This window comes from Pipistrellus hanaki, assembly GCF_964339955.1.
Source record: "Pipistrellus hanaki genome assembly, chromosome: 8".
Taxonomy (NCBI): Eukaryota; Metazoa; Chordata; class Mammalia; order Chiroptera; family Vespertilionidae; genus Pipistrellus; species Pipistrellus hanaki.
In genome coordinates, this window is record NC_140510.1 from 56,934,563 (window position 1) to 56,947,107 (window position 12,545).

At 54.6% G+C, this 12,545-nt stretch overlaps 1 protein-coding gene across 9 annotated transcripts in view; it reads right to left on the reverse strand.

Annotated features, from left to right (window-relative positions):
- AGAP1 (ArfGAP with GTPase domain, ankyrin repeat and PH domain 1) overlaps nt 1-12,545 on the reverse strand; it is a 392,780-nt gene that overhangs the window by 242,957 nt on the left and 137,278 nt on the right. For 5 of the 9 annotated variants that reach the window (XM_084892387.1, XM_084892386.1, XM_084892385.1 and 2 more), the window contains exon 3: nt 7,323-7,410. In XM_084892387.1, coding sequence (XP_084748513.1) covers nt 7,323-7,410 — 88 coding nt within the window. Of the gene's footprint in view, nt 1-6,603; nt 6,616-7,322; nt 7,411-12,545 lie in introns of all 9 variants that reach the window. The other 4 variants (XM_084892383.1, XM_084892382.1, XM_084892379.1 and 1 more) reach the window with 1 other exon arrangement.

Sequence of the window (12,545 nt, forward strand, 5' to 3'; positions counted from 1 at the left end):
AGCTGGCAAAGGGCAATGTGGGCAGAGTGGCCCATCCCTTCTCCTCCAGCCCCTCCTCCTGCACAGGAAACCGGATGTTGGGGAGCTCCCCAAACCCCATGTCTGACAGGGACTGAGGGAGAGAAACCATCCCTTCCCCGCAGCCACCCTGAGGTGCCGGTGGCCCCAGGCCGTGTGGGTGACCCTGAGCGGTGCCCATGTCCCTGAGCAGAGTCGAGATAGCATCCGTTTCAGCAGAGGCCTGGGCTGACGCCTGAGGACGAGGAAGCTGGAGAAATGGGAGGACACCATGCACAGAACCAAGGAGGGAATGGAGGTGCGGGGGGGTGATAGGTCAGTGGGGGGCGGGGGTGTGTGTGTGGGAGGGATCCAGCAGAACAACCAATGGAGAGGAAAACAAAGCCCAAAAAGCAGAAGGAAACCTCTTCAAGTGCTCCCTCCCGAACTCCACTTAAGGAAGGGCATTCAGAAAGGCAAGGAGTCCAGGGATGAGAGCTTGAAACCACAGGAGATGAGATGGAAAAACTCTAGAACTAAGGAGGAAACTGAGGGTCCCTATGACTTTGAGTCACTTTGGCTTTGAATCCTAGCTTTGGGAACTCTCTCAACCCCCTCAGAGACCTAGCCCCCCACCCCGATACCCAGCAACCACCGAGGCAGCAGAGGACAGCACCAGACCTGACTGATGTCCCGGGTCAGGCCTCCGCAGGCCAAGGATCACACCTTCTCCTGAGTTCTGTTCCAGCTCCTGTGCCCTCAGGTGGAATGACCCACTGGCTACTTTCCCACAAAACCAGACAGAGGGGCCCGGGAGCAGACCTCAGAGCATCCTCAGACCTGAAGAAATGACTCATCACTCCTCGCCTCCCACGGTCAGCTCCCAGCACCCCCTGGACCCCTAACCCTGGAGCCTGGTGCCTTTGCCCACAGAATCCGTCCCCTACGTGCCATCGGATGCCGGGCTTTGGCGCATCAGCTCCCACTCTCCTGGGTGGCACTGTTCCCGATAAAACGGCCAAGGTTTCTCATCGTGGTTCTCCGTGTCTCTCTCGTGTTTGGCTCCGCACCACCGATGGCTGGGCCCTTTCTGCTCCACAACAAGGACCAAACCCACTTTGCAAGGAAGAAATAAAATGTGGAAAAGGAACAGAGGAGACACTGCTAGAAACTGAGTTTCTAAGACGGAGAAATGGCTTGAAACAAACACAGCGAGATGAAAAAGACAGAAATAAAGTATTTAGAGAGCAGTCAACTCCCAGGAAGACAGAAAAACGTACCTCGCGAAAGGATAGATGGTATTTCTGCCAACAAACGCCCAACAAAAGAACTGACAGACTCCTCAGAGAGAAAGGAAAAGGCATTTTCCTAAAAGGCAGAAAGATCTGAATCTGCCGATCACACGCCTTCCAGGGAAGAGCCACGGGTCCAGCATCGCTTTAGCGGCAAGGAAGCAGGGTCCTGGTGACAGATGCAATGCCACGGGCCCAGGGTACCTTCTCTCCCAGCCCCGAGCGGGCTGGGCTCTAGCCGTGTCTGAGAGGCCTGTCCCCACAGGACGCGGGGATTTTGAAAACAGCTGCAGAAGTGTTTCTGAACCTGCATGGCAGGAACGACCAGCGTGCCCCGGCAAGTGTGTTACACACTCACTGAGAGACGAGCACGTGGGTGTGGCAGAGTCCGGTACGCGCTGTGGAAACCGGAACCCACCTTCCGGAACCTGGGAGGCTGGCAGCTCCACGCTGACCGTTCGAACCTCAGACACGGCACAGACCAGCACCCGGACACATCCCGCCTTCTCACGAGTGACAAGCAGGTGTCTGTGTAATGACAGCTACGGGCGTTGTGCCATGTCCGCTCAGCAACCACAGGCACCGCGGGGACACGTCACCGTGCAGCGACTGCTCGCCCGGACGTGCGGAGCTCCTCTGGGAAAACCCTTACAGAACGAGGGTTCTGTTATTGATTCATCCATGTTCTCTCCTTACCTGACAGCAATAATTAGTCTTAGCATCTCACATTTCATTTTCCCCTAAAACTTTTCCCGAATAGTGGACATTGGGGTTTCCCCTTAACTGTCCCCAGTCTCCATCTGGGAAGGACGCTGGAGTCTGCTCCCTCCTCTCCACTCCACTACGCATGAAAGACCCAGCTTTCATTGCTTGCCTGCACCCTTTCGACTCTCTCAGTCTGTGATATTTGTCCAATGGGTGGTGCAGGGCTGAGATTCCCAGCTGTAGGGTAGTGTTTTCCGTTTTTTGGTGTGTGTGTGTGTGTGTGTGTGTGAGAGAGAGAGTGTGTGTGTGTTTTGGGGGGGCACATAGGAAGCTCCAGGTGCTGCCTCCTCTGTGTGGTCACTGCTGGAAGGAACCGGAATGAGAGGGACAGCTCACAGGTCACTGTGGGATGAAGGACTGCCTCCTGGAGGTGAGAGGAGGTGCCCCCGCAGCCTTCACGCTGGCACGTCCCCGCTCCCAGGCTCTCAGCCAGGCACCTGCTGGCCTCGGGCCTAGGCAGCTTCGGGGTTGCCAGGGCCCGGGAGAGAGGTTTCTGCTCACAAATGTGAGCTGGTGAAGAGCCTACGAGAAGCTGAAGAGCCATTCACTGCGGAAGGAATCCTGCTGGGTCCAGCTCACAGGGCCGGGAACGTCAGGGACGACCGCTCCTCGGTTAGACCTGGCGAAAGGCCCTCCGCAAAGCCTTCCTGTGGCCGCAGCCGCAGCAGCGACCCCGCTGACCTCGCTCCGGGCCTCCCCACCACGCCCACACAATCTTTCCAAAAATCGGGACTTTTTTAAGACGCCGCAGGACGCGGGGAAAATTGTTAAAAATCTGGACTGTCCTGCCAAAAGTGGGACGATCTGGTCACCTTATTCTCTTATTCTATAACCACAGGAAGGAAGCTCTACGGACATTCTTAAGTTTGTCAATACTAACCTTAAACCTTCTGCTCAACCCACCAGGGAGCTGTGGCCCTCCCCCTTTCCCACCCACAGGGAGGCAGCGGCTGGGGCTCTGCCAGAAGAGGAACTACAGAGAGATGTTCCTGGGACAGGGGCACAGCCTCCTGGCCTGCCGGGGCGAAGTGTCTCAGGAGGGTCCTGGTTCAAATTCCCGCACAGCACTGAACGGCCTGCCTTCCGTTCCTCTTTCAAGGGGGAGAGTTAGAAGCGGAGTGGCTGGAACAGGGGGCTGGCTGGAACAGGGTGAATATTAAGCACGTGATGTAGAAACTCGGATTACATGCCAAACGCCACTCACAATTCTCATTAGCAGCCACGGATAGGGCACTAATGGCCGAGGAGTGAGTGGCAGCTGTGAAATCCCATCAGAGGTGTGAAGGTCACATGTAAAGGAACCGAGTGCGTGTGACCTTCAGGAGACCAGCAGTGAGATGGCAGTAAGGCCTGGCCACCGAGAGGTAACGGGACAACGCCACAGCTGTGAGAGCAGCTTGTCCGAACTCTGCACGCGTATGGCGAGCACGCGGTGCGGGTTGAATTTTATCACAAAAAACTTACGTTCCGGTCCAAACCCCTGATGTAACCTTACTTAGAAACAGGGTCTGCAGATGTGATCAAATTAAGATGATGTCCTATTCGAGGAGAGTGGCCCTACCTCGAGGGCTGGTGTCCTGGTGAGAAGGGGGACATTTGGACACAGACACAAGGCCCCCTGGTGACTGAGGCCGAGGCTGGAGTGAGGTGCGTACACACCAAGGGCACTGAGAGATGCTGGCACCCGGGAAGCGAGGAGAAAGACACAGAAAGGATTCTCCCTCAGAGCCTGGGAGGACCAACCCCATCCACCTCCACGGAGACCCCGGGCCCCACCGCCGTGAGGGAACACTTCCTGTTGTTTTTAGCCGCTGGTTTGTGGTCATTTGTTGTGGCAGCTCCAGGACTCCGTCCGCACACACGTGTGTCTGTCTCTGTCTCTCTGTCTCTCTGTCTCTCTGTCTCTCTTTCTCTCTCTCTCTCTTTCTCTCTCTCTCTCACACACACACACAAATTAAAAATATACTTGCCTATACAAAAACTTTACTCTTTGGATTATATTCATGGAGTCAAAAGCTCCCTACTGAGTTACCTACTTTTGCCTTGTTAATTCACTAGTTAAAAAAACACACTTAACTTATAAACCTGTTGTCATTTAAATTGTATCTTTAAGATGACCCGAATTGTGTGAATGAGCTCTCTTTGCCACGGGACTAAAATACCAACAAAATCATACAACTAAAACACAGCAAATGTTATCCCCCAAGATCCCGCTAAACTCTATCTGATGCAAGCGTGCTCCGGCGGAGGTGGGCGGTCACGAGAGAGAACACGGAAACAGGGAGGCCCTCACCGCCCCTCCCAGCAACCTACAGGGCCTGGTTTGGGTCAGAGGAACGCTAGGGCATTTACACGTTAATTCAATCAGAAGAAAGGCCCAGTGCAGACGTGAGAAGCCGCAGGGAGCTCCGAAGAGCTATGCGGACAGGCAGGTCACACAGTCCCACCACCAGCAACACGTTTTCCATTTAGAGTCGCTGCCCACATGTGGCTGGAGGCAGGTGACCGCTCCTGCAGTTAGAAGAGGGAGGAGCATCTTAGGAGGTAGTCAAACACCAGGAAATGTAAAGGTCTCCCAGCTCCAAGCCCAGGCCCCTGGTGCTGGCAACACACCATCAGCTGTGGTCTAACCTGACCCTTGGCCTCCACAGGCAGACCTGCCGACTCAGGCTGGGGCTGAGCCACAATCGGCTTCTACCTGCTGCACCCTCGGGGGGGGGGGGGGGGGAGAGGAGGTCGGGGGGGGGGGCGGGGGAAGAGGATGCCACGGCTCCAATGCTCTCCGTTAACCTGTGCAGACCCAGCCCATTCCCCTCCAGAACATTCCGCATGCAGCTTCCCAGTAGAGCACGCAAGGGCACTGGGCCACAGGGCTGCCCTTGACAAGAATGGCAACCACGGGGCAGTTACAGGCTCCCTGGCAGTGAAAGAGAGCTTCCATGGTGAGACAGGGAGAAATCAAGGCTTTTCTCATTCATTTTCTTCCTGAAACAGCCATGGTCCCATTGGGAGTTCCACCGGGGGCCCACGGACAGGCTGTGGGAGGGTTTCCTGGTCTCCGCAGACACGGCCACCGGCCTGGTTCAGGCAGGCGCGGGTGGCCAGGCTCTGAGACACAGGGGTTCAGGGGCTAAGGGGCTTCCAGCACAAGACAGCACCCAGAGGCCCCGATGCACGTTCACCTGGGTGGGTGCTGCTCCGAGCTCCCAGCACCCCCACACCCTTGGCCTGGGGTCAGACAGTGAGGGCCCTGCGGCCTGGTGCTGGGTGAGCTCCTGAGGTGGAGGGAGAAGCCGGGGGACTGTCCTCCTCCTGACGCAGGGGCCTCGGGTGTGGGCCAGAGGGAAGAGATGTTTCCACCGCGCAGCTGAGGAAGGAATATCCTTGCGTGTACAAACGCACGCAGCTCCACCCTCTGAAATCTGTTTATAAAACTGCATGCGATACCATGAAATCCAGTAGAGTAAAACATGTTACTTAAAAAAAAAAAAAAAAAAAAGGAATCTGGGCTATTAGGGGCCATAGTTTGGGTACGATTTTTACTTTTAACGAATGGACATTCAAGAGAAATGCCTTCATGCTAATAAAAACACAAGGCAGTTGCAAAGACATCACAGTCAGGCCCAAATGTGACAGAACAAACTGTGACCGTGCACAGGGACAAGAGCGCAGCCACAGCAAAGACAACACAGGGGGAGGGAGAGGCGTCCCTGAGTGAGAGGGCCGGAGACTCCGGTGCCAGCCACGGTGCCAGCCAGGCAGACACCAGCCCCTAATGAGAGCAGCCAGAGCACCCCCAGGGGCAGGCTCGCACCCAAGTGCCCGGGGGCTGTGGTGGGCAGTGCAGGCAGCTTTACATGGAGAGGTGATCATTACGCCTGCTATCAGGTGACCCAGACCCTGAGCGGCTGCGGTCCCCAACCTATACAGTAGCTACACCTGAGGAACCAGTGAACCTCAGTCTAGGAAAACCAAAGCCACACTCAGACACAAAGGAACAAACACAGCAGCCGGACCAGGTGCAGACCCCAGGCGTCAGAAAGCCTCCCTGAGCTCTTGCAGCCATGCACCTGCACACACTGTCCACCAGGGGCCACGGGTCTGCGCTCGGATTCCCACCCTCAAGCCTCCGAGTTCATCCCTGGCCTTTCTCTCCGTCTGATTCATGCAAAAAGCCGGCCTCTCCCTGGGGACCACCACGGGGGGCATTCTTGTGCTTGTAAAGTTCCCCAAATGAAGGGCAGAGCCCAGGGCACAGGTGGCCACAGAATCCGCCCCTCCGCGCTCTCCGAAGGTTCCACAGGCCCCAGGACAGGAGTTAGACACTAAACAGGTGTTACAGGGAACACAGGAAGCTAGACTACTGCTAACAACACATCTAAGGGACGCGACAGGTGAAATGGTCAACTTAAAAAAAAAAAAAAAAAGGCAAAATCAAAGGCAACGAGATGGAGCACAGGACGAGGAGGGGAGGGAACGCTACAGGACACAGCCGCCTCTCCTCTCTCCAAACAAGACAAGCGCTACCATGAAGAAAGGGCATAGTTACCTGCATCCATATCTGCAAAGAATGGAACAGCCAGTAAGAAAAAGAAGGAACCAGAAATTCAGTGTCTCAGAGTTGGATTTGACAAGGTTATACGGAGAGAAAATATAATTTAGAAAAACTGCCTGTGGGCTAGGCCTGGCGTAGGGACACAGGGGCTGCTGGGTTCCTAACAGCATTTTATTTACAGCAGAACATAAAATAATATGGATATGCTTTAACGGAAGAAGGAAAAGCCTAATGGCGAACGAAACATCTTATTCTCATGTAAAATGACCATTACATGTTTATCACACGCTATAAAGGGGGAACATACTCCAACAGGTGGTGGTGGCCTCTGAATGCCTCATATCTATGACTACGTCCCAGGATGTGCACAGTATGGATAAACCCAGCATCCCAGTCGGAGAGACAGCCGAGCAGTATTTAAGGGAGTGACGCTGGACTGACGTTTGGAAAGGACAGGACTATTAGAGAAGAAATCAATTCAAGAGTATTTCATGGTTCTACTCTTGCTCCGAATGCCACAGAGACTATAGTGGGTCAGCGACCAATACTGGAGAGGACACAATATACCTAAGGACTTCTATGGCTTGGTGCTCTATGACTTTCTGGACGAGTGACACATCCAAGTAAGGATTCAGGGTATGATTTAGGGTCTGCTACGGAACACTGACAAGCTGAGCCCGCCTGAGCCGGAGCCTGCCGGCCAGGCCGCGTACCTTCGGGAGACTCCTCCTGGACGTAGGTGCCGGTCAGGTAGCGGTGCACCAGGGCCGACTTGCCACTGGCCAGATTGCCCACGATTCCCTGAAACAAAGCAACGGACGGTGGTTAAGGACCAGGGCGTCAGTCTGTTCGGCAATCTACCGTTTCCCCGAAAATAAGACAGTGTCTTATATTAATTTTTTCTCCCAAAGTTGCACTAGGTCTTATTTTCAGGGGATGTCTTTTCTTTCCATGAGCTAGGTCTTATTTTCGAAGGATGTCTTATTTTCGGGGAAACACGGTACAAGCGGAGGGAGTTGAAAGGTGCAGTGCGGTTACACACAATCAGAACCACGCACAGGCTGCAAAGGGCAGAGATGGGCTCAGGGACCTTCCTGCTGGAGGAGAGGGACTGGCTCCCTCGTCAGCACCCCCCTCTCACCGCCTCGCCAGCCCTAGGAGCGTGGACGCCACCCCACACCTGCGGCTGAGGTGCTCTCCTGCACACCATGTGCGGTGGGTCCCCCAGAAAAGGGTGTGAGTCAGGGCGCTGTGCACTTTGAACTGTGAACTGTGAACCCTCCGCGTCCCGAGGGAGGAGCGCTGAGTAGGAACGCTGTGGACCATGGTGGCGTGCAGAGCACTGGGGATGAGGAGGACATTCTGGTGATTCCGTCACCAAGGAAGTGCACGGTTACCTGCACCCGATTTGGGGGTAGGAGTTTGGAGCTGGGTCCGACTAAGTGAAATGAGCCACAGGGGTTATTGACGATGTGGGGGCCGGGGTGGGGGGCGGAGGGACGAGGCTGGTACCAGGCAGAGGACAAGAGCAAGCCTGCTTCTCTGGAACGGGTGCAGCTGCAGCCCAGGCGTTCTCACTCACTTCACAAGCCTGGGACCCGCCTGCCCACTGTCTGCAGGCCGGAGCCCATGCTCCAGGAGCAGCAAACAGTCTCCCTCTGGAAGCTCTCATGCCCGTCTGCAGACACACAGGCCAGCAGCAGACCTGTGGCCCTCCCGCCTCTTCACCTGACCAGTTTGGGATGGTCTTCCTGCTCCTCCTCTGCACAACTGGGGGTGTCCGTGGCTCGGTCCCCCACCACACCCAGGTCCCTGAAGACCAAGAACTATGTCTCTGGATACTGGTAAGGACACCAACTCCCCAACTCCACATCCCTCCACTTACCAGTTTCTGGCCCCAACAAAGTGCCTGGTAAATATGGGATGGATGGAGGAGGAATGGAGAGAGGGATGGAGGGAGGAAGAAAGGGATAAAGAGATGGATGGAGGGATAGATGAAGACATGGATGGAAGGGAGGGATGGATGGATGGATGAAGGGAAGGAGAAATGGATAAGTGAATGGAGGGATGGATGGAAGGAGGGAAGGAAGGAGGGAGGGAGGGTAGGACAGTTGGATGGGTGGATGGATAGGTGGATGGAAGAAAGGAAGGACAGATGGAAGGAAAAGAGAATGGCTGGTGAGGAGAACGGATGATGAAGCCTATAACTAGAAGAACACACACAGGAGGAAACACACTTGGCATGAAACTGTCGAAAAGAAGTTAAAATCTGGCCTTTCTGTTTCCTGTCACCCATCCTGCACTCCCCAGTTACAGCCCTTTAGCTCTCACCTTCCCCAGCTCCCAAGCTGCACCCCCAGACACCCAGACCTTCCCATATCCACAGCTGCCCGAAATAGTCCTCCCGCTCTGCCAGCAAGCCGTTCAGATGTCACCCCTTCTAGGAAGCCTTCCTGAAGCCACAGCCTCAGGGAGCAGGGTTCCCCATGCTCCTCGGTGCCTCCTCCCCTGCTCTGTGGGACTCCCCTCTTTCCCTCCCCAGCTCCTCAACCCCAGCATGAGGTCTGACTCCCCAGGAGTCCCTCAGGGCAGGACCATGGTCCCTCAGGGCAGGACCATGTCTCGTTTGTCCCTGGTTCTCTGCCTCCCAGCAACACTGGCTGAATGAGTGAATAAATGAATGAACGAGTGAATGAGTGGCCCAACACTAGTGAGCACCAATGAGCTCCTCTTTCTGTGGCTGAAAGCCAGGCTTCCCAGAAGAGCCTAAATAAAGCTGTCTCCTTCCTGCTTTCTTACATCTTCCTTTCACCTGAGGCCTCTATAATCCGAGAATTTCTACCTATTAATTATTCTTTTGCTCAAGGGCACCTGCTGTTTGTCAGCTTCACGCTGAGAAAATTTAGAACAGCGTGCCACAGAATTAAATTTTTAATTAAGATTAGAGTGCCTCTTTCCCGAGGAGGAAAACGCTCAGAATCAAACGCTGTGTAAGCCGGTGCTTTCTGCACGTGGGAACGGTCCTTCCTTCCTACGTGCCCACGACATACCAAGAACTGGCTGGCCCACCGGGAGGAACCAATCGGTCAGTCCAGGGGGCGTGGGAGGTGTTAGTGGGTGTGAATGGCCATCTCATAGACCTACAGTTGCCACCCAGGCGTTAACCTAACCTGAAACACTGCAGGAACCAGCAGCCAACCGTGGGGAGGAAAAGAAGGATGAAGGACAAGGCTTTCTCAGGGCAGAGCTGCCCTGGGCCCGGGAACAGAGGCGGGGGAGGGGTGCTGGCAGCCCCCGGGCCTGCAGGCTCCTTGGGGGACAGTGTCCTGGCCATGACAGACCTGCCGACCTGGGGTGGCCGGGTTGACCAAGAGCCCTCAGGATGCCACGCTCCACATCGCCGTGCACGAGGGAAAGAGAGCACCGTCTCCCACACCGACTTCCCTGCCTCCCAAACTCCACCCCCACCTGCTGCACACGAGGTTTGCTGAAAGGAAATCTAGGCTCTTAGTAAAAATCCCAGCTTGGAATTCAGTGAAAACACAGAAGCCAGCCGGGACTAGAGACTGATGAACATGCCCCTCTACAGGCAAGACGTCCAACGCTGGCTTCCCTCTTTCCGCCCGGACAAGAGCACCAAGCCTGCGCCTGGCATGCAGGGACCCTCTGGTGCAATGTCATTGACTATCTGACCCCCAACCCAACCTCAGGACACAGCATGGTACTACCACTCGTGAAAACAGAGCAAACACTGAGCTGTTTTCTCTGACAGGCTCCGGAAGATGGATTGCAAAATGTTACATAAAGAGTCCATCTGAGGCTTGCTATTGTGTCATTTCGTTCTGTTTGTGCAGCAGAGTCAGGGGTTCCGAAGGCGCTGACCTAAGGGGCCACCTGTCTTGGGGTGTGGGCCCAGGCAGGAGACAATCGCAGCCCTGTGGGTGCACAGAGGCTGCCCCGAACAAAGGAGCACTTTCTGTAGATGCTGAAACTCCTTAGCCCAGGCCTGAGAAGATGAACTGCCTGCAGCCCCCACCAGGGGGCGCCCGCCAGGAGCAGAGCCTGCCTTCCACAAGGGTCGGGGGCAGGGGGAAAAGAACCTCCCCTAAGGCCCTGCAGAGCCACTCACATTTCCTTCAGAGAACTCAAACAAACCCTTGGGAGTTATTTGTGGAGAACAGGAGTCCATGCTCCCCTTGATGCAATGCCTCCTGCACCCCTGGCCATTTATTTCAGACATTTGCGTGCTGTTCAACTGGCAGCAAACACATCTGTGGTAGTAAGCAGCCTCACTACGGGCTGGCGGAATCCTGGACACCTTCAACTCTCAAAACCGGGGCTACATCAGAGGGTTCGACACTTGGCGAGTACAGTCAGTCTGTAATTATTCCAATTTAAACACAAAAAAATTTCAAAGTCAACCCCTCAGTTGCACGAGCCACACTTCAAGTGCTCCACAGCCACACGGGGCCAGGGGCCAGCGCTGCCGCCCTGGACAGTGAGGACAGAATGTGTCCGCGGGGCAGCAAGTCCCCCTGGCAGGGCTGACAGACAAGCACAGCTCCTGGCTCACACCCCAGCTCCGCCCTTACTAACTGCTCCTTCAAGCCTCAGTCTCCCCATCTGTGGAAGGGGGGGGGGCAATAATCAGGGTTAAATGAGACAGTATGTGAAGTACAACATGCCCGCACAGAAGAAAGGCTCTGCAGTGCAGCCACGATGTCATCATCGAGACCTCACCCCCGCGTCTCACTCCCGTGGCAGGACCTACACAGCACGTGGTTTCCTGAGGGAGCTCGGGAAACTGGCCAACCATCCTGAAAAGCTCCTGGTGACCACGATGCCGTCTGTGTGGCATTCGACTGGCAGGTGTTTCCTGACCCTGCCAGGTCCAGGGGTCTCAGAACACAGGCAAGGAGGAGGGGCTGTTCCCAGGTCAGACCTGTGGAACTCGTGCTTCCAAAATGGGCACGACTCACCCTTTTTCTCCCACAAGGGGAGACACCTCTAGCAGGTGCCCAGAGAAGGTCGAGCTTTGGAGGGAGAGCACAGCAGAGCGCTGACACATGGCGAGGGCAGCAGGGATGGGGACATGGTGACCCTGCCTCCCAATTTCAGGGGCCCTCCCACACGTCCTCCTGCTTTTCCTGCTGATGAAAGTCATATACACTCTCTTCACAATCTGGGTGTTCCGTGTTGCACAATCGCACCGCGGAAGTGAGAAACCCAAGGGTCCTGCACTCCTCCCCTCCCCACCCCATGTCCAACCAGTGGAAGGTGTCCCAGGCCTTCGGGGTCACTGGGCAGACAGCCTGGAGCTACTAACAAATGGGGACCTGGGAGAACTGAGGCAGGCTTCATCAGTGTGTGCTGAATGGGAAGGGCTTATCTGCTCCCACATAATGGTCAGAACCCATCACTGCAGAGGTGTATGTGTATGTGTGTGTGTACACACACACACACACACACACACACACAAGGACAGACAAACCCATATACATACACAAGGACACACATGTTCACATATGTGTGTATATACGCATACCAGGCATATAAACACACTTATACACATATGAATATACATATACAGGCTGTCCCCAAAAATGTATTCACACTTTAAGAGCTGATTTCTATTACATTTTGAAATTAAATGTATTTTTAATAACAACTGCCTTTATATAACTCAAAATGTGCATACATTTTTGGGACACCCTGTATATATAAATACATATATAGGCATACACACATATGCACATGCATGTACATACACCCACATATATTTTGTTAATCATTACCTGAGGATATTTTTTTCCCATTGATTTTTAGAGCGAGTGGCAGAGAGGAAGAAAGAAAAACATCAACATGAGAGATACATAGATTGGTTGCCTCCCTCACATGCCCTGACTGGGGTGGGGGATCAAATCTGCAACCCAGGT